This window comes from Diabrotica virgifera, chromosome 5 (genome assembly GCF_917563875.1).
Source record: "Diabrotica virgifera virgifera chromosome 5, PGI_DIABVI_V3a".
In the NCBI taxonomy this organism is placed as follows: domain Eukaryota; kingdom Metazoa; phylum Arthropoda; class Insecta; order Coleoptera; family Chrysomelidae; genus Diabrotica; species Diabrotica virgifera.
This window is the reverse complement of record NC_065447.1, coordinates 230,413,014-230,441,005: the sequence shown is the minus strand read 5'-3', so window position 1 is coordinate 230,441,005 and position 27,992 is coordinate 230,413,014. Positions and strand designations below refer to the sequence as shown.

The window sequence follows — 27,992 nt, the reverse complement described above, 5'->3', positions numbered from 1 at the left end:
TGGTAAATCCGGCACTGGGGTAGTAACAGGTGTATCACATAGATCTCACAAGGAGCGTTCACTGCCTGAAAGTAGGTATGAGTGTATGATCTTAGTGTGTCTTACACGTATAAGCGCGGTAGATCCGTTTGAATAACTTTTTGCTTTAAAAACGTTTTTGAGATCTTTAAATACACTCTCTCACACTAAATCAGATTCTGCACTTGTTGCTGCATCACGAGCACTTCTGTCTGCTTCTTCATTACAGATAATTCCGATATGCGTTGGGATCCTTATAAATTTATGAGTCATATTGTTCTCATGGGCAATTTGTAGTTGTTTTTATTAGCTTTTCTAAAGGATGTTTGCTATACAGATACTGCATTGCAAGATTAGAGCTGAGCGAGTCGGTAAGAAACAGAGGTTTTGAAATATTTGAGTTTGCATGTTTGAGGGCGAGGTAGATAGCAAAGGTGATGGTGTATTTTTGAGAATTTTATTAAAGAGGTGCTTTAGTTTAGGATATCTATTAACCATAGAGTTTTTGAAATACAGGGTGATTGATTAGTAGGGTAAAGCTCAATAGCTCCGCTATAGTAATATATAGCAATAAAAGTTAATAACAAAAATTTTAGCCACCTTTGAGCTTCATATTACAAAATTAGTTAGAATGTTACAGGGTGTTCGATAACACAGTGGCAGACCTAACTTATGTTTTTTTAAATGGAACACCATATATTTTATTTTATATTCGAAATCCTGTTAACTTCTCCATCACAAAAATATAAAGGTTTGTAATGTTATACAGGGTATTTACAAAGTTATAACCAATTTTGTATGAAAATCGTAACAAGTTTAACTCCCTGTATAAATAAAAATAAGCACAACAGCAATGGTTTATTAATGCCATATTTTTTTATTTATTGTCAAAATTTTTAAGAATTATTGATATTGCTAATTTTCTTTACTGAGTCAGCCATGACTGAATTGGCAATTGAAGATTACCGATTATCAATCCGGTAATCAATGTAATACTGTAGCAAATAAAGAAATAAAAATAATTTATTAGTAATACATTTTACAAACAAAAACACAACCACTACATGCAACATTTTTGAAACAATTAAAAACTTTTTTTTTATGTAAATGCAACAAATAAACAAAGAAAATTAGTAATAAATTTTACAAAAAAACACACAAACACAAAATACAATATTTTGTGAAGACAATTAAACACTACGTTTGTATGTAAATGTAACAATGTAACAAATAAAGAACGAAACATGATTTATCAGTAATACATTTTGCAAAAAACATGTTTGAAAAAATTAGAAGCTACTTTTAATAAAATATTTTTAATATTGAATTACATAAGGTGTTCAAAATTTCCTAACACATTTATGTACGCCTAAAAACGATCATTGAATGAGCTACTTACTCTACGGAGCATTTGTAAATTAACACATCGAAATACACTTTGTATTCTATTTTTCATCTCATCCCTTGTTGTTGGAGGTATTTTATAAACTTCATTATTAACGTAACCCCAAAAAAATCAGTCCAGTTTATTAAATTCTGGTGATTTGGGTGGCCACGCTACTGGTCCATTGAAAAATGAAAATATCTCGAAAACTAATAAATTTAGACATAGGGAATGTTATCTAAAAATTAAAGTACGGTAATGGTACTTTTCAATAGTGATATAAAATACAGGGTGTTCCATTTAAAATTACTGAGAAAATAATGTACTTGCGTTTTGACTCACCCTGTATTTGATATAAAGAAAATTAGCAATATCGACCATTCTTGAAAATTTTGACAATACGTTAAAAAATATGGCATTAATAAACCATTGTTGTTTTGCTTATTTTTATTTATACAGGGAGTTGAACTTGTTATGATTTTCATATAAAATTGGTTATAACTTTGTAAATCCCCTGTATAACATAACAAACCTTTATATTTTTGTGATGGAGAAGTTAACAGGATTTCGAATGTAAAATAAAATATAGGGTGTTCCATTTTAAAAAAAACATAAGTTTGGTCTGCCACTGTGATATCGTAACATTCTAACTAATTTTGTAATGTGAAGCTCAAAGGTGGCTAAAATTTTTGTTATTAACTTTTATTGCTATCTATTACTATAGCGGAGCTATTGAGCTTTACCCTACTAATCAATCATCCTGTATAAGCTTTCTATGGTTGACGTGTGAAAAGCTTCGGGATGTGTGGCATTGTGAATTGAATCTAGCGGTTTTAGGGTAATTATGGTTACGGAAGCATAAAAAATTGAACCGTAATCGATTTTGGATCTGATTATTCATTGTAGAGAAGTCAGACTCCCAGAAGGGATTTGATGGGGTTTTAAGCAAATTGAGCCTTTTGTTGCATGTTAGCACCAAAGTGTTGTATAAGCTTTTTTCCAGAGAAGCTTTTAATCCAACCACATACCGAGGAATTTCAAGAAGTTTTCAAAGGAGGGAATGACGCTGTTGTGAAGATAAAGAACTGATTCAGTGTCTGTAATATTTTGCCCATAAAGTCCTTTTGTGCTCCTTTAATATACACCGCTAAATCGTCTGAATACAGGCGAGCTTTAAGAGGTTTGGGTAATTTATTTAATATGTTGTTTAGAGCAACTACCGTTTTCTCCAGTATAAAAATCTGAATAAACGGTGCTTTACTTGGAAAGAAAAGAATTTTAAGAAATTTTATATATAGGCTAAGCAGTGTCCTTGAATATTGGGTGCGTGCATTTTTTTGATGATGTATCATGTATCTCCAACACGTATTAAAGGCTAAGTCTACAAAATTGCCGATTGTTGACCGGTTACATCTGAAGCCATTTGCTCCGGTAAAAAAAACTTTAAGTAAATCTACAAAATTCCTATGCTTTAGGGATGTGCAACAGTAAGATAAAAGTGTTAGTAAATAACTACATATTACATTTAAAATAAATGATAAACCAAATTATTTTTTGTTATCTGTAAGGACCTGGAAAGATTATGAAAACGTATAGAATTTTCATTTTAGCGATTGGCGCATTATCTATGATCACAACATTGAAAATTTTTAATATTTTTTCCAGTTCTTTGTCCACGCTTTATAAAAAAGGAAGCACTTCTAAAATGGGCCAGTGGCAGACTTCCCCCGACTTGGTCTTCGCATTATACAAAAACTTTATCTGGTGGTATAGAAGACTTATGGCGAGACGGATCCTTGCTGTGTACTTTGATTAACGCATCTATCCCAGGAGCATGTCCAAATCCTCATAGACATTGGAAGAAACCACCAGTGCATGCACAAGCCATGGCGTATAAGTATTTTGGAGTCATACCGGTAAGTAACTATAATTTTTTATAATGAATAAGCATAGAACCACTTGCTTGTTTTAAATAAACAAGGAGATATCAAATCTGAGCCTGAATAAATTATTTAACTTTAAAAATATTTATTTTTAAAGTGGTTTAAGTTTGGTACTTACCATTACTTGTAAGTGAATTTTATGTTCAATTATTGTCTATATTCCTGTAACTAAACTCTAAAATATCATCTTATCTAATATAATCGTAAACATAATTTCATTGTTAAAAACTATTGGAACCTGTTGTTTACTTGTTTATTTATTTTTAGTGAAACATTATGTCGCAACGAGTTCTATTAAAAATGTAATACGTAGGTTTAAAATTTAAAATTAGAATTTACTAATGTGTATATAAATCCATTTACAAGGCTCTACGAAGTTTTTCGATACACAGTCGCCATCTATCGCTATTCCTCCCAGGATCCTCATTTAAGTTGTCTTTCCCTACTTTCCCTGTCGACGCCTTATCTCCAGTTTCTTCTTGGTTCTCTACGTTTTCTGCTTCCCGGAGGTACACAATTTAACACCTGTTTTGGCAGTATATCTTCTGTTATCCTCTGTACATGGCAGTACCACATAAGTAGGTAGTTATTTTATCCTGATGTCATCTACAATTCAGTCATCAATTTTCATGAATTCTACTATTTCAGTGATCTTAGAAATGATCTCACATACCAGAAATGCTTCCACAAAGAAGGTATTGAATGGAATTTCTTCTTTGACCTCTTTTTATTCGGCGTACAGATTCCTGGTAAAAAAGCATTATTCGTTTCTCCCCCTCCCCACCCCCGCCCCAAAATACGGAGAATTAGACATTCTCAGCAAAATTCAGCTTGTTGGTATGGTTTTTGAGATCAAATCTCTGGCAACTAGAGTCTGGACTAAATTATCATATGCTTTTTGTGTTTAGTGGCATACATTTCAAGTAAACTTTTTTATTTCCTGTGGATTTTTACTACAATTATGTGCAGAACCATATTGTTTTGCCGTTGACCAAATTAATTTATATTTTTTTATTGTTTCTTTTTTTATGTTTTTTAGCTTTCTTCTGTCTTAAAGTTTGTTCATACGTGGTAATAATTATTGTCAATTATTTGTTGTTATGTAGTCCTTCCAGGTTATTTACTTTAGACAAAAAAAATTCGAATTTGTAATTTATAAACATATTAAATGAATTCTCTTTGTTAATATTCTACTCTTGTTGAAGTGTTTTGCGGTATAATTAGGTAGGTACATGAAATCAGCTTCTCATTTTCAACAATATATTTTTTAATGTTTTGATGCATACCTTCGAATAACAAAGTTGATTTGATAAAATTAATCAAAAATTATCTCTAACTTTATTAGACAGGAAGCTGTTTATTTTTTCGTCTAGCTTTGTAGGGGAGTGCAATTAGAACGAAAACATGCATTGTTTCGTAAAAATTCAAACAAGCTTATATTTTTCTAAAACTCTTTTTTGTTAGTTTATATACATGTTAAAGTAAAAAGTTCTACTCGCAGATTTGGCCGCTAATTGTTTATTAATTGTTTAAACAATAACAATTGTTTTGTATAAATAATTTTAGAAATCTCGTCAAATTCATCATTTTACTTTGATCAAATATGTTTCTATTTTGTTTTTGATTATGCTACATCCGAATATGGCACTGCAATTTGAAAATTCTTATACAGAAGCTCTCATACAGTGTGTCTGCCTAGCTAGGAACCACATGGAAAACTTTTTTATTATCAATTTTACGAAAAATAGTTACTCTTAATAAAATAATCTGTATAGTCAAAAATCTAAAACTCAACCATAAGATATCAAATTTTATCAATTGTATACGAGTTATGTCAAAAATATGAATTTTGTTAAAGAGTAAAGTACCTTTATATTCCAGAATATCAAAAAATGCTGTTATTAAAAGTTGTTTAAAATTAGAAACTATGTCTAAATACACAATTACATCATTCCACTCAAAAAAAAATTCAATTTTTTCTCAAATTACGGATACTCATCATCATTTTATTACAATTATGATAACTATTTTATTATCACTTTTACAAAAAAAAGTTATTCTTCATAAAATGCTCTCCTTGGTCTAAAATCTAAGATACAGCCATCAGATATCAAACTTTTTTAATTTTATACGAGGTAAGTACCTTTATTATATTCACAATATTTTAATTAGAAGGATGTAATTGAACACTAAAACAAATTTTTTAATTTCAAACAACTTTTCTTAATAACAATTTTCGATATTGCGAAATGTAAAGGTACTTTACTCTTGAGTGAAATTCATATTTTTTGACATACCTCGTATAACATTAATTAAATTTGATATTTGATGATTGCATCTTAGATTATATACGATGCATAGTATTTTATAAAGAATAAGTTTTTTTCGTAAAACTGATAAAAAAAGTTATCAATAGGTTCCAAGTTACGCAGACATACTGTACAAGAGCTAAAAAAATTTTTGCTGAACATTTATTGTTGTCGAAGCTTATTATTAAATGTATTTTAGGTAAGTTTTACAGAAAAAAGTTTTGATCACTTTGTATAAACATTTTTTTAGCTGGTAATTTTCGGTTTTTGTATTACATTTTTGTTATCTTTCTTAATTTTCTTAAAAAGAAGTAATTGATGGATTCGATACGCACTTCACCTTCTAGATCATAATCATTCTTTCAATGAAGAGTTTCAAATTCTACATATTCAAAATAAAGGCCTTAAGCTATCACTTTTAGAATCAATGGAAATTAATAAATTGAAAAATACAGATATAATTCTGAATGACCAACTCGAGACAAACAGCTCCCCACTCCTCAACCTCTTCAGTTAAAGACTTAAAAAGGCAAACACATTGTAAAATATATCACTTGAGAAAGGCACTTTGCCGAAACAGCTGTAGTAATAACATAGTTGTAATAAATTTTGTGGAAGTATAGAAAAACAAACGTTTTTCAGTGTTTTATTGTGAGATAAAAAGAAATAGTTTATTTCATTCGTAAAGTAAAATATTTTAGTGCATTTTAAAGATTACATCCTGAGCTTTAAAAATCACTTATACAACTGTAATAGATCTGTTCAAACTTGAGTAATACCGTCTTAAAGTGGTGGTAGTTCTATAAAACTACGAAGATTTCAAAAATTACATTTTTTGAGACGTCATATCATTTGAATTAAATTTTTGAGATTTTTTTTGAATGAAATTTTTTTGTTGTGCAAAATTGAGAGTTTATAAGAAAAATTGTATTAGTTTTTTACACATTTTTAAATCATTTTAAACAAAATTCATGTAAGGCTCAATTTTTTTATGATTATAACCATAAGATAGCTTTTTATTATAACCATAAGATAGCTTAATTATTCTTCTCTCATGTTCAATTTCTAAAATTTGATTTGATCCATTAGTTAAAGAATTACATTAAAATAACTACACCGTTCACTTTGCCATACGCTAGTTTACAGTGCGCCAATGTTTGTGAGAAGGGTGAATTTAGCGTTATAATTAAAAAATTATAGAAGATACAGATTTAATTTTAGAAAATTCTTTATATAAGGTTTTTTGTAGAATTTTCTGAATTTTTCAATGGTCAAATCAGTTTTGTTTCTAAAATTTATATTTTCGGAGTTATTAAAAAAACATCTAATTTCGTAGTTCATTTGTTTAATAAAAAATGAAACACCCACTTCTCGAGTAGAACTGTCTGATATGTTGTTTGTTAAACATTTCTTAATGAAATTACAAAAAGTTCTATCTTGTTTGATTTTTTTCATATTGCCAAATATTTTATAATAATGTAACTTTTGACCATAAAATGAAACCGAAATACATAGCCACGTCATATTTAACTAACAGACAAAAGGTAAAGGTCCCAATTTAATAATAAATAAAATGTACGATAGTGCAGTCGCAGTCATGGGCGCCCGGGGGGGCGTGGCTCCCCCTAGCTTTTCGGGTGCTTTAAACTATATATGGTTATCTAAAGTATACAAAATATAATGTGCAACATTTTCACGTCTGCCCCCCCCCCTGAAAGTTTTTGTATGGGCGCCGGTGGTCGCAAGTCGTCAGCATGTCTATTTTGGGATCCCAAAAATGATGCAAAAAGTTTGCTACTCCTACCCCCCTCGTAGGTGGTTAGAACGGAAGATATCGATTTACCAAAAATCTCAAAATCAACCCTTGAAGCCACCACTGATGTTGAATTACCCCAGGCTGTGGGTGAAAAAACGTGATATAATTTTTGAAACCTATCAGGTGTTGTAAAGGACGATGCCAGGAATAACTTCTACTAAAATGTAACCAAAAATATTGTGCGCTTTTTTTTTAATTGCGATTTTCATTTGTTAAATTTGCAATTTTTATTGATTTTTAATTTTGCAGCTTAGGATATTGATTTTAGAGAAAAACTTTTTAATAGAAAGTTGTAGTAAATTAAAAAACCTACAAATTGAGGTACGGTAAGTTTAATTTGGTTAATTGGTTATTGCAAAACAGCCTGCGAAAGGTCCAAAATGACCGTTTTTTACAATTGCATTATTTATTGTACAAATATTTTTTTTATTTTTTAAAGCTTTAAAATAAAGATCTTTCAATTCCAAACATACAAAAAAATTGTAAAGCCAGATTAACGAATTTGTTGCTTAGATATTATAAATTGTTTAACCCAAGAGGTCAAATGTCGAAAGCTATAACTTTTTGAAAAAAAATCGTAGAGAGTTGGTGAAACATCTAATCTCCTTCTAAAGAGTTATAGTTTCATATTCTGATGTAAATAAATGCGTAAAACATTTTTAAACCTCTAATTTTTGGGTTTGAAAATAAGGGGATAAATTTCGTTATAAACATTTAGAGCTGAAGCGGCCCTGTACATCCTATGAGTTTTTAACTTACAGATTATTGTTGCTAAAGATGAAACAAAGATTTATAAAAAAATTAAAAATTTCTACGACCAACTGAAGCCGAGATAATTTTTGGGTTTGGAAATAAGGGGGCATATTTCGTTATAAACATTTAGAGCTGAAGCGGCCCTGTTCATCCTATGAGTTTCTAACTTACAGATTATTATTGCTGAAGACAAATCGAAGATTTATAAAAAATAAAAATTTTCTACAACCAACTGAAACCGAGATAATTGTTTTTTTTTTCTTAAGTCGTAGTGCCTTTATTTATAACAATTAAGAAATTATTTTACAGTCATTGACTAAAGAAAGACTTATATTATCTTAAAATAAAAATTATTATAAATATAATTACATTTAATTATTAAAAATTATTTTTAAAATCGGTGCATTTGCGAGCGGCCGAATTTTTGCAAATCGCCCGGCTCGCTTCAAATCCGCGCGGTCGGAAAATTTTTACGTTGCTTGTATTAAATTTGGAGAGAAAACAATTTAATAATATTACCATTATAATATACAGTCTATTTACCACTGTATTTGTTTTTCTTGATAAACTTTTATATGTGAAATTTTATTTCTGAAGAAATAATATTACAAAAATGATACATATATATGAAATATAAATATAATAATAATAATGTTACTTCTTACTATAATATACAATATAAAACTTTTTCTTCTTGTAGTGACTATTCTTTTTGGATTTCACATATAAAAGTTTATCAAGAAAAACAAATACAGTGGTAAATATACTGTATATCATAATGGTAATATTATTAAATTGTTTTCTGTCAAAATTGAATACAAGTTACGTAAAAATTTTCCGAGCGCGCGGATTTGAAGCGAGCCGGGCGATTTGCAAAATTCGGCCGCTTGCAAAAGCACCGATATAAAAAATAATTTTTAATATATAAATGTAATTCTATTTTATAATAATTTTTATTTTAAGATAACATGTCTTTCCTTAGTCAATGACTATAAAATAAATTCTTAATTATTATAAATAAAGGCACTATGATTTAAGAAAAAAAAACAATTATCTCGGCTTCAGTTGGTTGTAGAAAATTTTAATTTTTTTATAAATCTTCCTTTCGTCTTTAGCAACAATAATCTGTAAGTTAGAAACTCATAGGATATACAGGGCCGCCTTAGCTCGAAATGTTTATAACGAAATTTGCCCCCTTATTTTCAAATCCAAAAATTAGAGGTTTACAATTGTTTTACGCATTTATTTACATCGGAATATGAAAACATAACTCTTTCAAAGGAGATTGGATGTTTCACTAACTTTCTACGATTTTTTTTCAAAAAGTTATAGCCTTCGACATTTGACCTCCTGGGATAAACAATTTATAATATCTAAGCAACAAATTCGTTAATCTGGCTTTAAAAATTTTTTTATGTTTGGAACCGAAAGATCTTCATTTAAAGCTTTAAAAAATAAAAAAAAAATTATTTGTACAATAAATAATGCAATTGTAAAAAACGGCCATTTTGGACTTTTCGCAGGCTGTTTTGCAATAACCAATGAACCAAATTAAACTTATCGTACCTCAATTTGTAGGTTTTTTAATTTACTACAACTTTCTATTAAAAAGTTTTTCTCTAAAATCAATATCCTAAGCTACAAAATTAAAAATTAATAAAAATTGCAAATTTAACAAATGAAAATCGCAATTAAAAAAAAAGCGCACAATATTTTTGGTTACATTTTAGTAGAAGTTATTCCTGGCATCGTCCTTTACAACACCTGATAGGTTTCAAAAATTCCTGAATTATATCGCGTTTTTTCACCCACAGCCTGGGGTAAATGTCATTTCGATAGCTTTTGATGAGAGTGTCCTATCGACAAAAATCAAAATGCGTTTTAAAAGTGAAGAGTGCAGTTTTCGTATGAAATTTTTACACTTTTCTGCAAATGAAGCCACTTTCTGTAAAGCAGTTAAATAAATAAACGTTGCACGATTTTGCCATTTTTTCCAATTCTCATGAAATTAGTTATGGAATTTCCATTTTTAGAACCTAATTTTCAAAATTTATAACCTGAAATTTGGATTTTAAATTTTTGCAACAATTATGAAACATTTGAGTACAAGTACGTTTTTCAAAATTACACCATCAGCTACAAATTCAATTTCCATTCAATTCGTGGAAGGAATCATTTTTCGTGACGTGAGATTATTCGCAATCTGAAAGTCTAAATTCAGCGGTTTTTATGCATGTTTCAAATGCCTCATATTTTTTACCAAAACTCAAAATCGAAATTTCATGTTATAGGTGTTGATTTCATATTATATGAGGATTGTTCAATTGAAACACATCTTTGCTCAAGAAAAAACTTACTGGAAAATATATCTACAAATAATTACCACTACAATTAAGGCACACATACCATTCTTTCACCAACCGATGTATACCTTGCTTAAAAAATTCTTGTGATAAAAATCACAAGGTGATAAATCCAAACTATAGGGTGGATGCTGTAATATCCTTGATTTATTTAGTTGTAGATTTTCTTCCACTACTTTGGAGAGAACGAGATTGTTGTGCATAAGAATGATAACACGTGGGAGCTTCCTTGAAAGTTTTCGTCTTATTGCTTAATGGATTTGGTTCAAACTTTAATTATACAAGTTTGCGTTGATATAAACTCTAGTTATTGTAAACCTATGATCAAGGATTCTTTATGGGCCAAATTTTTTTTGCCGCACGTTGATTATATAGATGATTAACAACAAACCCGATTTTACCATACTTAAAATCGAAGTCAAATAGGCATTATGGGAACTGATCATTGTGATACTTATAAACATAATACTGCAGAATGTCAATTAAGTAATTACAATTAAGTATTTTTTCCAATGCTAACCTTACCAAAAATGTGTTTCAGTTGAACAAGCCTATTAGTAGGGGAGGAAAGTAATTTAAGTAATTTAATTTTCCATTTCCAACAATCGTTTTTTTCCGATTATAGCGCCATCTATCCATAATTCGAAAAAATGTCTCGGACAAAAATTACTTATTTTTACCGTAAGAAATCCAGATCTGCAATAAAAATGGGAGCTCCTATTTAATATTTTAAAGTAACCCCCCACCACACCTAAAAATATTGAATACGTGTATTTTGCATTTTTTCGATCTGCTGTTTATTTCGCGAAATATCGCGGGGTTGGAATTTAAAATTTTAAATTTACCCCCCCCTCTCCGTGGGGGGTGGTGTTTGGTATAATTCAATATATTTTTAAAAAATATTGAACACATAATTTTTAGGTTTTTGATCTGACGTTTATTTCTCGAAATATTCGCTTTGTTCTTGTGAAACTTTGTGACTCACCCATTTCCTTACGCCCCGCTCAAACCGTCAGATTTTTGAAATACATATGTACAATATGTAGTATACACTGATCTGCATGTATAATTCTTAACTTACATTATCATAATCTGACGATTTCGAGTTTTTCTAAGGATAGATTTTTTTTCGGACCCCCCTTAACGAACTCCCCTGTATTAAGATCCAATATTATGGTAGGGGTACATTTACAGGGTTTCTCCCAATGTCATAATTTGACGCGCTCGAGTAACTGCAAAAATCCCCGCTTGGGCTCCACTACCATATATTATGTATACAGGGTGTCCCGAAAAGATTGGTCATAAATTATACCACATATTCTGGGGTCAAAAATATGTGGAATGAACCTCACTTACCTATATACAATAGTGCACACAAAAAAAGTTACAACCCTTTGAAGTTACAAAATGAAAATCGATTTTTTTTCATATATCAAAAACTCTTAGAGATTTTTTATTGAAAATGGACATGTGGCATTCTTGATAAAAAATTAAAGTGAAATTTGTGCACCCCATAAAAATTTTATGGGGGTTTTGTTCCCTTAAACCCCCCAAACTTTTGTGTACGTTCCAATTAAATTATTATTGTGGCACCATTAGTTAAACACAATGTTTCTAAAACTTTTTGCCTCTTAGTACTTTTTTGTTAAGTCAGTGTTTATCGACATATTTTGAATATTTGTCGAATCCACCACATATTTAGTATATGGTTAAGTACGATTATAGAGACCTGTTAATAATCTGAAAATGTATTTATAATTTAGATTTTTAGGTATATTTTGAAAAAGAAGCCACATCTCGATAAACGGTGACTTGTCAAAAAAAACTAAGAAGCAAAAAAGTTCTAAAAACACTGTGTTTAACTAATGGTACCACAATAATAGTTTAATTGGAACGTACACAAATATTTGGAGGGTTTAAAGGAACAAAACCCCCATAAATTTTTTATGTAAATATATTAAAAAAGAAGCCGCATCTCGATAAAAACTGGCTTATCGAAAAAATACTAAGAGGCAAAAAAGTTTTAAAAACGTTGTGTTTAACTAATGGTACCACAATAATTAATTGGAACGTATGCAAAAGTATGGGGGGAATTAAGGGTACAAAACCCCCATAAAATTTTTATGGGGTGGACAAACTTCACTATAATTTTGTTTTAAGATGTTACTGCCATAATAATGATACATGTCGATTTTCATTAAAAAATCTTTAATAGTTTTCGATATATTGAAAAAATTCGATTTTCATTTTGTAACTTCAAAGGGCTGTAACTTTTTTATGGGCACATTTGTACTAAGGTAAGTTAGAATTTTAACTATTTATAATGGGAAATAAGCCACAGTATTATTAAAAAATGATTTTTATTAACGTTTTGTTTTTATTTTTTATACATTTTAAAGTCTTCTACTTTAAAATGTATCATATTATGTATCTGAATTGCCGATATAAATGAGTCAAATTAAATAAATTATTAGAAGAATTTTTTTTACTAAGCAACAACATTTTTGTTTATGTTAGTAGTATTTTGTATTTTGACAACGGCACCCGATTTGGGCGTCGAAACGTTAATAAAAATCATGTTTTAATAATATTGTGGCTTATTTCCCATTATAAATAGTTAAAATTGTAAAAATGCCACAAGAAAATAGCTTCAGAACAACATTAAGGTAAGTTAGGTTCATTCAAACTATTTTTGACCCCAGAATGTGTGGTATAATTTATGACCAATCTTTTCGGGACACCCTGTATATTATGATATTTATTTAATTTCGTAACTTTTTTTTCATATTAAATATTTTTTTAAAATTACAGATTTTTTCAAACGAAGACTTACAGAAGGCTCTTAGTTCTCAACTGGAAAGAAAGTTTATCAAGTACCTATCCGAAATTCAAATATCAATGAATAAAATCGCAGAAAATAACGAAAAAGAGAAAAAGATTACCGAACGATACATAGTAAGAGGAATGGGAGTTTTTTCCGGAGAACAGTACAAAATGGCCGAATTCTACGTATATTTAGACGAGAACTGTGACGACGACAACGAAAGCAACATCATAATCCAAATAAGAGGTCCTTTCGGATCATTCGGAGAAGCTATTTCTCCAAAACTGATCAACAGAAAGCGCAAATTTACAAGAAAAATTAAATCACGGCGTAGGTCTTCTATTAAACTTATCGAAAATCTCCAATCTTTCCAATGGAACTTTTCAAGAAGCCAAAAGAAAGTACCTAGCGAAGAAATAGACGTCGAAGCTACTTTAGAAAACGACAGGATTAAAGTTTGCTATATTCCGAAGAACTATGGAATGTACGAGATCAACATGATTGCTGGTGGTGAACTAATCAAAGGGTGTCCTTTTAATGTCCACATTTTTGTCAACGAAAAGAATGAAAGTGAAGTAACTTTAAAGTCGTTGCGGCATTCAAGAACTGTCAGAAAAGTTATAGGTAAGTACCGCTCTTTTAACATTATATGTACTACTACAACTATCGGTTTACATCGTTCTCCGACGCCTTCCGACTCCTAACCGCCATTCTTCTCTGTTTAACCATAGACCTGGAGGGATTTCTCTTTCCTCTAATTCTTTTTCAATCCCCTCCCTCCAGCTTCTTCTCGGCTTTCCTCTTTTACTTTCTCCCTTGTGGTGTCTACGTCAAAATCTGTTTAGGAATCCCGTCATGTGGCATTTTCTGTACATGGCCGTACCATACTAGTTATTTTGTTTTTATGTCATCAATTATTGTATGGTGACTCCCATCATTCCTCGTATTCTCTCATTTGGTATTCGATGTCTTCTTTATTTGTCTGGCCTGCTGCTCTTCTCTAGAAATCCATATCTGTTCCTAGTAACATTTTTTATGTTTTTTATTTCGTTTGCCAAACTTCACTGCAATTTCTGATTACACTTTTAAGTATGGTAATGTATGTGAGGTGTTTGTTCGCTTCAGATATTTTTTGATCCCACAGAATGCCGTTCATCATGGATATGGCTTTTCTAACCTGTATGTTTCTGTCTTTTATAGCAGGATCGAGTGTGCCATCTTGAGTTATCTTTATGCCCAGGTACTTGTACTTATTCTTGTATTCATCACAATGTTTAATTTCTACCCCATCTAATGTAATGGACTACTTTCTCCTTCCAATACACATGAATTCAGTTATCTTTACTGCGAGACCCCATCTATTATATTCTTCTATTAGCTTCCGCATCATGTAACTCAAATCGTCATGATCATAAGCAATCAGAATTTGGTCATCAGCTAAACATAAAGTGTACAGCTTGTCATTGAGAGGGATTCCCATGCCTTTACATTTTCTTTTCCACAGCTTGAGTGCTTGTTCCAGATAACTTTTAAAAAGGATAGGCGAATTACAGCAACCCTGCTTCAGTTCTTTCGTTACCTTAAATCCCTCGGATAAGTATTCCAGTTTTAATTGTTGCAGTCGTTCCAATATACAGCCTTTGGACTGCTTTGACCATGTTTAATATTGGTTTGCTATAGAGTTGACCATAGTTTGCTGAGGGTCACACCGTCATTTGCTTCTGTAAGTCTATGTACACCAGGTGAACTTCTTTATTGACGGGTGTTTTTTCGCAAGCGTAATAGAGTACAAGTGGTCTTCTGTGGACCCAGCTCTAAAGCCAGCTTGCTCCTCTGCTTCGTAATCTACAGTCATATTCTATTTTCTTCTTAATAAGTTTCTCATACAGCCTACTTATTCGGCTAATTACCACAATTCTCTGTAATTTTCACAGTGATGGCCCTTTTTGTGGATAGTTGACTTGATATATTATTTTCATTCTTTTGGTAATTCGGCAAATTTTAAACAGCCTTGATGATGTTCCATTATCCATATGTAAGATGATTATAAAGTATTCTTAAACATTCATAATTCAGTACTTATAATTGTAAGTTCATTCATAAGTAAATTTCTGTTTTTCATATGATTCCAATAAAGAAATTTTTGTAAGATTCTAATCTTATGGTATTACTTATTGGGTATTTTTGTTGTAGATTCATCTGAAGAAAAAATGTCGTCAACGATAAGTCAAGCAATTCAAGAAGAAATTTTCGAGGAAAAGCAACTGATCCACAAATCTTCATTTAACTTCAAAGAAGTCGTAGATGAAATAACAAAGCATGGAACAATTTTCGAAGGTTTAATAGACGACAAAAACAACAACTGTGAACGTAAACTTGAAGTCACCACAAAAGACACCGATTCTCTCAATGGCACCGAAATCTGTGACCCTATTAGCGGCGGTTCTAATATATTTGAAAGTAGTGGCAAAGGAAATTATAATAAATGTGAAACGGAAACACCAATTACTAACATTAACGAAAATAAATCGGATGTGTTAGTTAATGAGCCTGTAATATTACCTGTAGATATGGAACCCAACCTTAAAAATTCCACTCAAAAGAATGTTGACCCAGTAGAGATAACACCAAGTAAATTAACCGAGGAAAATAACAATATTGCGGATAGTTTTAGTACGTTCATCCTTAATGAAATATATTTAAAAGAAGATCAAACATGCTTTAACAATTCACTAGAAAGAAATACAGGTCGTCGTGATATGAACGAAAATAAAACTGATACAGACAATAACATTGAAAGTGGTGTAAAAGTTAAAAACACGTATACTAACATTATTAACCAAAACGGGAATATAAGGAATAACAATCATATTAAAGATTTAATTGAATTAAAGCATAATGTAAATAAGGAACTACTAGCAAAAAATAATGAAAAGATAGATGAAACTAAGGACACACTGATACAAAATAATGCATATACTAAGAACACATATAATAATATTTCCCCGGTCACTAATCATATTTTTAAAGAAAAGGGGAAGATAATAGACAAACAAATAAACGACAAACCTAATTTAATAGTTGATGAAACAAATAATTTAGATAAAGACGTTCTAACAAATAATGAAACCAAAGAAAATGATGAGAAAACTAAAAGCAACTACCAAAGTAATATAGTATTTGCTAGTAGTCATTTTAAAGCACAAAATAGAGTATTGCAGTTAAAACATTCATTTGAAAATAAATATATTCCTAAAGAAAAAAGTAACAGTGATAAAAGTAGAGAAACTAAGTTACCCAATAAATCAATGAGCAATAAATTTGACAAGTTGAATGTTACAAATAATATTTTTGAATCTCAAGTTGAAGAAACAAAAATAAAAAATACTGTTATGTACGGGGCAAACAAAGTGTCAAAACCTAAGGAGTATGAAGAAAAAGGAAGAAATCAGGAAAACGAGCTGGCTAGCAGGATTCAAAAGTTTTTTGGTAAAACTTCGTCTAACATAGATACAGAATCTTATTCGGATACAGAAATACCTTCTAATAATGTAATACCACACGAAGAAAACGAAAAAATTCAGGAAAGTGAACTAGCTAGCAGAATTCAAACATTTTTTGGTAAAAATTCGTCTAACGCAGATAAAGACACTTATTCGGATATAGAAGTATCTTCTAATAATGTAACACCACACGAAGAAAACCAACAAAATCAGGAAAATGAGCTGGCTAGCAGAATTCAAAAGTTTTTTGGTAAAACTTCGTCTACCATTAAAGAAACTTATTCGGATATCGAAATACCTGATAAAAACAAATCTAATAATGTAACACCGTTAGCTAACCACGCAAATGATTATGTTTTAAATAAACAATTTGCAAAGTTTAAAGCAAATAATAACGAGTCTAAGCCAATATTTGTCAATAAGCAGCAAGTGGCTGCAATTGATAAAAAGCAATTAGATCATAATAATTGTACTAGCTATGTGTGTCAGCCTCGCTATATGGAAAACGTTAATGTAAATAAAATTAAGATTCCTGAAAGGTTTATAGACCCGCCGACTAAAAACTGTATGTACAGGTTGGATGATAAATATTTCAAGAACATCTTAAATGAATCTAACAAGGTTACCCAAAAAACTAACACCAGAGAAGAGCTAGATAAAAAAGAAAGCTGTGATAATTCGATTAAAAATAAATCTCCGAACGACTGTATCGAAAGTTGTGATAAATATGAAATGAATAATAATTCGATCAAGCAACGAATTCAAATGTATTTAGAAACAAACTCTGTCCCCAATAATTTCAAAATTGTTACCAAAGATACTTCCCCGATATGCCTCGACCATATTGTGCCTGAAGTAGAAGGATTTCCGAAGACTGTGGCGGAAAGAAGAAAGGTAAGGATCATAGCCTACTAACTTATTAAACATCATCATCAGCCCTTTCTAAGTCCACTGCAGGACATGTTTGTATTTAGAGTGCATGGTCTTGTGTAACACACTGATCCAATTTTCGTTATCTTTCGTCTTTCGAAGATCAACTTTCAATCTTTTAGGTGATCTTCTTCTGTTTACTTTATCTGTTCTTGGTCTCCACTCTATTAATTTGCGTGTCCACCTTCTATCCTTACCACGTGGCCAGCCCATCTCTATTTCAATCTACAAGCTCTTTCTGCGGCATATTGTAGCTCTACAGCTTCTGTAACTCTGATTCTGTTTCGTAGGTCCTCGTTTGTGGTCTTGTCTTTTATTGTTACTCCTATTATTGAACGCTACATTTTTCTTTGCACTATTCTTAGTTTTGAAGCATTGTTTTTTTTTTTGACAATCGGACAGGGTTTCTGCATCAGACGCAGGCGTCATTACTGACAGAACCACTGATCAAATACTTTCAGATTAATCGGTATGTTGCTATCTTTAAAAACGTTTTTAAGAGCTCCATATGATGATCATCCATGTGCTATTCTTCTTGAAACTTCACCTGTTTGGTTGTCTTTACCTATTCTAATTTCGTCTTCAAGTTATTCTATATACCTATTTATCAACAACTACTATTATATTTCGTCCTTCTGAATTTTTAAATTGTTACTAGGCACGAGGTTTGTCATGTATTTTGTTTTGGAGATTTTTATTTTTAAACCGATTTCTCTGCAGGCTTAGGTCATCTCCTATCAAAAATATGGCGGTGCAATCTTTTCCTGTCGACAAGTACCCCTTTAAATTGTGCTGGTTTACAGTTTCCGGTAGGTCGTATTCATCGTTTATTGAAGAAATGAAATTATGCCGAAAGAATTGGTGCTGAAGCTCCTATATACATTGCCAAAATACAAAAAAAAAATCCAAAATCTGAAAGGGACCGTTTGTCTCCGGAACTTCTGTTTTCATTGCAGGCTTGGTACTGAAGCTGAATGAAGAGAGAAAGAAAAACCCAAGAAAAAGCTCATCTGGGAGATAGCAGCAGTGATACAACATATCCTTAACCAAACTAAATACCCAAAATATCTAGGTGTGACACTCGATAGAACGCTAAGCTTTAAAGAATATCTTACTGATCTTACAAAGACGACTGCAAAACTTAGAACACGAAATAATATTCTACAAAAGTTTTGTGGTACCACATGGGGTTCCTCAGCGAGTACACTAAGGCCGATGTCAGATTATACGTTTTGACCGGATGCGGTGGAGACCCATCCGTTTCCAACGCAACCGGACCGACCTGTCACACTATGGGTTTAGCCTGGTGCAGTTAGTAAGCGCGTAACGATGTCTCAAAACACATCCGTTTTCAACGCAACCGGACCGATCTGTCACACTATGCGTTTTGACCGGATGCGGCAGAAACGCATCCGGTCAAAACGCATAATCTGACATCGGCCTTAGGTCGACAGAGCTGGGGACTCGTGTATACCGTTACGGGGTACTGTGCACCGGTATGGCTCAACAGCCCACACACCAAACGTGTTGATGCCCAACTAAACCAGGCTTTGCGTGTTATATTAGGCACAATCAAGGCGTCGGGAAACGCAGCGAGAGTTAACAAGAAGACCTGTATAATTCTTAGAAATATACAGTTGGCTATAAGAAATGACGAGTAATTGAACAAATTGCTAATAGGAGTTACCATTGACCAAGGTGGAGTATTACCCAATATATAAGCAGTATTATTATCTAAGAAGGACGAAAAGAAAGCTTAAGAGTAGCATGTACTATTATCTCTTTTTTTACAATCGTTTTTATACCTAGAATGAGTATCAAGGAATCGATAAAGATGTGCATAGAATAAGACAACTGGCTACAGTACGATTAGTATACAAGAGACGACTTTAACGGCCTACAAAAGTGTACTTTTAATGCTCCTTGATAATGATAATACAATTTATATACGTTTTTCATAAAAAACCAGAAACATGTAAACTTTCTTATTTTTCAGATTTTTGCCCAGTCTTCCTTGGGAAGTGAGTCCAACTCGAAGAATTCCTCATTTTCGGAAAACGAAAGTAGTTTAGGATCCAGTATTAAAAAATTCAAAATTGAGGATCTCACTTTCCTAAATGCCCTGAATGATTCCGTCGTCTCGCCCAACGAAGATTGGTCCTTATGCAGTACAGTCAGCATGCCAAATCTATCCATAGAATCAGAATGGTCTCCCATGAGCTCAGTCAAAGACAAAAAGTTCTTTTGGGAAAATGTTTCTTCGCGAAGCTCCAGTTCTATCAGTAATAAATCGTTGTCTCCAAATAAAATGAAAAAAACTTTTAGTGAGCTGGAAAGGAGCAAGCTGATATGGAAAAAACCAGATGAAAGTATTAGCGTGAAAGAGACTTTTAAAGAAAACGTTACTTCTAGTGGAAATATGTTGGGAAAGTCAGCCGATGATATTTTATCTATGACTGAAAGTCTTGCTCACCAACATAACAAAAAATACCAATCCGTTGATGACTCCTTAAATAAATGTACTGTCTTATCGATAGAAGAAAGGAAGAAGATGTTATTAAAACAAGCTTACGTACACGAAAAGACTAATAAAGAAAAAATTAAACAAATGAAGAAAATGGTATATAAACCAGATTTAAAAGATGTTTCTCAGGAGAAAGTAAAAGAAACTGTTACATTTTCACCAATATCAGAAAAAATCAAGAGATATAATAGTGGTGAGTATCTATCTCCTAAGTGCCTTCTCGATTGAGGTTGTCGATCAATATGGCAAATTTCTGTTTATCCTGAAGGACGTTGGAGTCTTATTGTTACACATTGGCGCCCAACGTGGAACCAATGTGTAAGAATAAAATTCCAACGTTAGTTTATAGGGCTTTTCATTCACAGTCATTTGTTTCGAGCTTCTGTCATATGTCGTATAATCCGTGTATATTAATATTATACACAAATTATGCAAAATATGACAGAAGCTCGAAACAAATGGCAATCGATGAGAAGCCCTATTGTTACAGCTTAAAGGATCATCTGATTTCTTCCTACTTCTCTTTATTTCTATCCATCCTTCTACTATTACTTGAAGTTGGTCAAACTCACTCTCCATTTTGCATTATCCTACAATCTTGAAACTTGGTACTTACATAGGTTCCTCTTGGTTCAAGGAAGAATTCGTAGATCAAGGCTATTTTGGATTTTTATTTTGATATACATTTTGTTATAACATGTGTTTTTTGACATCGTCTACCAATTTTATCAATTTAACATATCGCATGACGCTACCATACGCTGCCTTTTTCAAAATTCACCATTTTTTAAGGATCTGTCTCAATGCAAATATACGTATATTTTTAACCGTCCAGGTCTATATCCACTTTGATATTCAATCAAAATTTCTGTAAAGGATGTACCAAGATGTATGTAAGTAAATAATATTAGACAGTATCTTACAGAAAATTGAGTTCCAAAGATCCATTCCTCTATAATTATCAAATAATCGCCTTTTTGTGTAGTGGCCACTGACCAGACGGATTTTACTCTTTGGTCATTTCACTTCGTACCATACTTCCACTGTAATATAATGGGTTGATTATAAATGTTGTGGGTTGGGGCGAAAAAGAAATTTGATCATATGGATGGTGTTCTGCAATAATAGTTTAAGCCACATATCTATAGTTCAGAGTAAATGAGCATAATGTATTTACCTACTTAAAAAAATAATTGATAAGGCTTTATTGTCACATTTTCATATTTCAATAATATTTTTATATTTCAATAATTACAGGCTACCTTGAAAAACGTACAAAATTATAATAAATAATAACATTTTATTGCAAAAATAACTTAATGTGGCTTAGACGGTTTTTGCTAAATTTTAAAAATATAAGTTTGTCATTTTGGAATAACCGACTATCCCTTAAAAATCATAATTAGAAAGAAAAAACTGCTAATTTGACTTCATTACTAATAGTAAATAAACGTTACTAATTAAGATCCTAGTCAATTTGATCTTGATCAAACTCGAAATCTGGATTTAAGGTGATACAGTAGCGATCAACAGGTAGCAAAAACGCGTTCCAAGATTGCCGCTGTATTTTAGAATATTTTTTAGAGATGTTTGGCACGCGTATTCGTAATATAATAAAGAATGGCGGTACAGAGCCCAATTTGAAAAATATATTAATATGTGGAAATTACTCTGTAATTAAATACAATATTTAAAAAACGAGCCTGTACCGCCATTAAGAAGAACAAAAAATACACTTTCTTCAAATAAACTTTTTTATCTGATGCCTAGATTTTGTGTCATTTTGGAACTACTAATGAAATAAAAATTTTTAATAGTTCCAAAATAACACAAAATTTAGGCATCGGATAAAAAAGTTTATTTGAAGAAAGTGTATTTTTTGTGCTTCTTAATGGCGGTACAGACTCTTTTTTTAATATTGTATTTAATTACAGAGTAATTTCCACATATTAAAATATTTTTCAAATTGGGCTCTGTACCGCCATTCTTTATTATGTTACGAATACGTGTGCCAAATATCTCGAAAAAATATTCAAAATTACAGCCGCAATCTTGGAACGCGTTTTCGCTACCTGTTGATCGCTACTGTTTCCTCTTAACCCAATTCCTTCAAAATCTTCATAGTCGATGTTGTTCAAAAATTCATAAAAAGTCATGGCATCATTGGGAATTAACTTACCCAAATCTTTAAGGTCCTTTATTTTTTCAGTAGACGCAGTGGTTTGCCATTTAGCCACAACTAGAGGCAACTCCACATTCTTTAAACATGTTTTCGACCTATACCTCATTTTGCAATATTTACCTCCGAAAATTGTTCATCTCTCACATGTTTTTTCATAAAACTGTGGGACTTTCCTTTGTGATAGGTATTTATTACAGGTGTTTTTAGCCAATTAATAACATCCATATTTCTATCTGTGTTGTGATTTGTTATGATTGTTGCAATAGACTAACTGAAACCATTTCTTCAATTTTAAGTCAAAATAAGTTTATAAGTATCTTGAGTAATAAAAATAATAGTACCTGAAGTAAGAACAATTACCAACTTTGTGATTTTTGCTTTAAAATATTACAACAAGAGCATAAATAACAACCTGCCGCCTGCCGCATATTTTTAAAACAATGAAAAATCCGCTTACAAACATTTGAAACAAGCGTCTAACCCACATATGCCTAATAAAAACGTGGGTTAGACTATTTTTACAAATTTTTTCTTTTCATATATTATTTGACGAATGTGGTTTAGAAGTTAGTTCATAGACGCCGCCATAAGCATAGGCTTATATCATTTTTGCTTGCATGCATTTAGTCCATGTGGTCAGACCACTCCCGTCTGAAAAAATTTCTGATTCGGTTTCTTTGTGGATTCCTATTCAAAAATGTCCCCTTTAAACAAATCTGAAGGGTGCCGGGCGAAATTTTTGGGCAGAAATTGTTTAAACAATTTTTTTAAACAAATACAAAAGATCACATTTTCTTGCTCTAAAATATATATTTTTAGATTTTTTGGGTCATTCTAAACAAGAAAGGTATCTTGTAATTTTTCTCAAAAATTGATAGTTTTCGAGTTATAAGCGATTTAAAATCTGAAAATGCGAAAATACGCATTTTCGAGGGCTTAAAAACTCATATTTAAATTAGTATTTTTGAGGTTTCCAGATACTTAATTTGAAGGTTTAACATTCAGCTTCAAGATTCCGAAGAGTAATCGCGCCTAACTTTAATTTATACCGTTGTTTTTTAATTGTTAAATATGCATGTTTATCCGATTTTTTTGCCGGTGCGGCGTGCTCTATTTCAAAAATCTCCTATTTTCCCCCGAAAAATATTTTTTCTAGATTATTTGGGATATTCTAAATAAAATAAGTTTCTTGACATTTTTCTCAAAAGTTAACAGTTTTAAAGTTATAAACGATTTAAAATCTGAATAATGACAAAAAACGTATTTTCGGTTTTTAAATCGCTTATAACTTTAAACTATTAACTTTTAAGAAAAATGTCAAGAAACTTTTTTTATTTAGAATATCCCAAAGAATCTAGAAAAAATATTTTTCTGAGGAAAATAGGAGATTTTTTAAATAGAGCGCTCCGCACCGGCAAAAAAATGGGATGGACATGCATATTTAACAATTAAAAAACAACGATTTAAATTAAGGTTAGACGCAACCACTCTTCAGAATCTTGAAGCGGAATGTTTAAACTTGAATTTAAGTATATGGCCACCTCAAAAATACTATTTAAATAAATATGAGTTTTTAAGCCTCGAAAATGCGTATTTTCTCATTTTTCAGATTTTAAATCGCTTATAATTCGAAAACTATCAATTTTTGAGAAAAATTACAAGATACCTTTCTTGTTTAGAATGACCCCAAAAGCCTAAAAATATATATTTTAGAGCAAAAAAACGTGATCTTCTGTATTTGTTTATAAAAATTATTTAAACAATTTTTGCCCAAAAATTTCGCCCGGCACCCTTCATATTTGTTTAAAGGGGATATTTTTGAATAGGAATCCACAAAGAAATCGAATCAGAAATCTTTCCAGACGGTAGCGGTCTCACCACATGGACTAATTAGTTTCTGAAAAGTTAGTGATTGACTTCATTCTGACTTAGATTCTTCATTAAAGATATTCTTCTTGTTAGCTAATATGCCTTCTTTTTTGGCCTTTCTGTTAAATTGTCTCTTCTCTTTCTGTTAAACTTTCTCTTCTCGTTATTCGGTAAGATTTCTAGGTCTTTAACAATTTTAGTTTTATATTTCCTCTTTCATTGTCAACTTTTTTACCTGTTTCTACTCATTATCTTCTTTAAGTGGTTTGTCCTCCAATAACGTTATAGCGATTAGTAACATAATCTTTAGTTTGCCTACTTCTTCTTTAATTGCAATCTCCCAATCTGGATTCCGAAAGAATAGAATAGAAATATGCTTTATTGCCATGAAAAATTTTACAATTTTATCGACAAAGCTTATAAATAGTAAAAAAAACAAAACAGTAACAATCCAATTTACTAAAATTACATAAATCGTCAATAAGTTAAATAAAATAAATAAACAAATCGAGGTTAAAACAGAAATAATCAATTGCAAAAATTTAAATAAATTGCAAATCCATAGTCTACCTAATAATTAATAAAAAAGGTTTAAAAGTTAAAAAGTTAAGCTGCTGCATATGACACCCAAATATAGATAAAAAAATAATAAAAATACTACTTGTGCAAAGGGTACTGTAATTTCTTAGTTATTGACTAAAATAATCTTCTACTGAATAATATGGTCTTTCAGACAGGTAGGCTTTTGTCAGTTTACGGAATTTGGGAAAAGATGGTGCAGATTTTAGTTGTAGGGGGAGATTGTTGTACATTTTTTTTTGCGGAATATAATATCGATTTCTTTACTAACTCCGAGGACGGGGTCGGCAAATAGACGTCAAACGTAGAATTTCTCGTGAAGTAGTGATGATTAGGTCTTGGTGGAAAGACATGTAGATGTTTACGAATTAAGCAAACAGTTTCTAAAATATACAAAGATGGAAGGGTTAAAATTCCGTGATCTTTGAAGTAACTTCTGCAGTGTGTTGTTCTTCTGAGGCCAAACAGATATCTTATAGCTCTTTTTTTGTAATTTGAAAATAACATCGAATTGGGCAGCTGTACCAGAACCCCAAAAAGGAAGAGCATAACGAAGATGTGACTCGAACAAAGAAAAATATGTTATTTTGGAAGATGCTAAATTGAGTTCATTCGAAACAGATCTTATAGCATAGCAGGCTGAAGAGAGTTTCTTCCGTAACAAATCGATATGGAGGGACCATTTAAGGTTGCTGTCTAAAAAAATGCCAAGAAATTTTACAGAATCAACGGTACTGATCTGGCTGTTATTAAGAGGTAAGGGTTGAAGAGCTCCTTTATAAGACAATGCTACTGTTTTATCTACGTTAAACGAGAGTAAATTTGAGTCAGACCAGGTTTTTATTGTAAGTAGATCAGAAGTTATAGTAGCATGAAGAGTTGCAATATTTGAGTTGCTCCAAGTGATACTGGTATCATCAGCAAAAAGAAAGATGTTTCCATTTTTAAATTAGTGATGTCATTAATAAAGATAAGGAAAAGTAGAGGACCCAATACTGAACTTTGAGGTACCCCACATACAATGTTTTTGAGACTAGAGTCTTTATCATTTGCTCTAACCAGTTGTTTCCTATATTCCAAGTAAGATTGGAACCAATCTAAAGAAATGCCTCGAATTCCGTAGAAATTTAATTTTTTTATCAAAATGTTGTGATTTACACAATCAAAAGCTTTGGCATAGTCACAAAAAAAGGTGGCAGTGTAAAGATTATTGTTCATTGCTTGATAAACCTCATGTAGTACAGAAAACATGGCATCAGTGGTGCATTTATTATTTAAAAAGCCGAACTGATTTTGTGATCAAATGTTGTTTTCAACTAGAAAGGACATAAGTCGGGCTTTTATGAGTCTCTCAATAATTTTGGAGAGTACCGGTAGTAGTGCAATAGGTCTATAATTGCAGATATTAGATATTTCACCACCCTTATGAAGAGGAATAATGATGGCTGTCTTCAGGCACTCTGGAAATTTACCTTTCTCAAAAGAATCATTAATTAGTGAGATGAGGACTTCTAACACATTTTCTGGAAGATTAGAAAAAATTTTGATCGATAGACCATCAGTACTACAGGAAGATTTGCTTTTGATACTATTAATTGTTTGGATTAGTTCAGATTTAACGACTGGTTTTATAAAGAATGAATTCGAGACCTTTCTTGAATTAGGGAGATATGAAATGGGATCTTGTTGTGGCAAAATAGTTGATGTAATATTTTTACTCGCATTAACAAAGTATTCATTTAGATTTTCAGGGTCTGGAAGGGAAAATGTTTGAGCAGTGTGGGATCTGAAAATCTAAATATCAATTATTAGAAAGATGTTAGCTTTTGTTTATGTAAAATTAGTTATAATTTTAGTATATCTGATTATTAAAATAATGGCACTGTTTCAGTTGTACAATTACCTACGCAAGAAAAGAAGTTACCCAAGTCAACTCAAATTCGAAAAGCAAAAAGTTTTCATATCCGTACTACTACAAAGCAAACCGAAGAGTCCGACAAATCAAGCATCGGTCACTTTAAGCAAACCATCAAGTACTTTAAAAACTTGGAGAAGCAATCTCAAACCGTAAAAGTCAAACTACCAAGCACCAGCAGCCATCTCGAAAATATAAGTCCAACAGTCAGATATCGAACTGGCAGTTTGAACCTTCCTAAGGTGTCCGATAAGTTTTCGGTGCACAACTTATATGATGACGTGTTTGGACACAACCATAGCTTCAAAGGAACACCCAATCGGTCTGCTCTTGTAGAAGCTTTGGCTACCCTCACCAGAAACCCCAGTAAGTATGACATGAGCGAGAAAGCTGAGGACGACATTCAGTACGATCTCTTCAAACATGTTAAACGAAGAAGACGAAAAAGCTTAAAATCGATATTTGATATATATTATTAGGATAGTTAAGTAAATATATAACATTATTTATTTTAGACTTAAGGTTTATTGGTTAATAGATAAATAAATTTGCTTTATATTTTTAAAGCAATAAAAATATTAGGTACTTACTATTTTTTATGTGCTGAAAATAAAGTTATAATAAAAAATGTGGAATGTGTAGTTTCTTTTCATCGCTGCTTCCTAACAGCTTTTGCTGGAAACATAATTAGTGGAGTCACTGAAGGTGGATATGAGCTATTACCTCCGATTTCGTTGAACCTCCATCGATTTGCTTAAAAATTGGTAAGTACTTTTTGAAAGTTATTTCCAAGTGCTATTTAAGAACGTTAAACCTAATCTTTTAGACCCCTTACTTTTTTAAACATAGAAGGTTAAATGGCCCCGGTTGCATGGTTCCCACAGCAAAATTTAAGATTTAAACGTTTCTATTTCGGTTATTTTTTACCCTATAGAAATAGTAAAACCGGTATAATATTTGGCACAGAAAAAACTAAAATTTGGTTAAATATAATTTTTTACGTATATTGAGCATTTTTGGAGTTATTATCAAAAGAATATGAGAATTACAATAATTTTAAAAAGTATGATTTTTTTAAAT

At 31.4% G+C, this 27,992-nt stretch overlaps 1 protein-coding gene across 2 annotated transcripts in view; it reads left to right on the top strand.

Moving 5' to 3' along the window:
* Positions 1-27,490, top strand: part of LOC114327173 (uncharacterized protein MAL13P1.304) — a 100,650-nt gene extending 73,160 nt beyond the window's left edge. For both annotated transcript variants that reach the window (XM_028275706.2, XM_028275707.2), the window contains exons 3-7: positions 3,068-3,318; positions 13,398-14,034; positions 15,604-17,807; positions 19,840-20,560; positions 26,889-27,490. In XM_028275706.2, the coding sequence (XP_028131507.1) occupies positions 3,068-3,318; positions 13,398-14,034; positions 15,604-17,807; positions 19,840-20,560; positions 26,889-27,391 (4,316 nt within the window). In that variant the 3' untranslated portion in view covers positions 27,392-27,490. The remainder of the gene's footprint in view (positions 1-3,067; positions 3,319-13,397; positions 14,035-15,603; positions 17,808-19,839; positions 20,561-26,888) is intronic.
* The last annotated feature ends 502 nt before the right edge of the window (positions 27,491-27,992 follow it).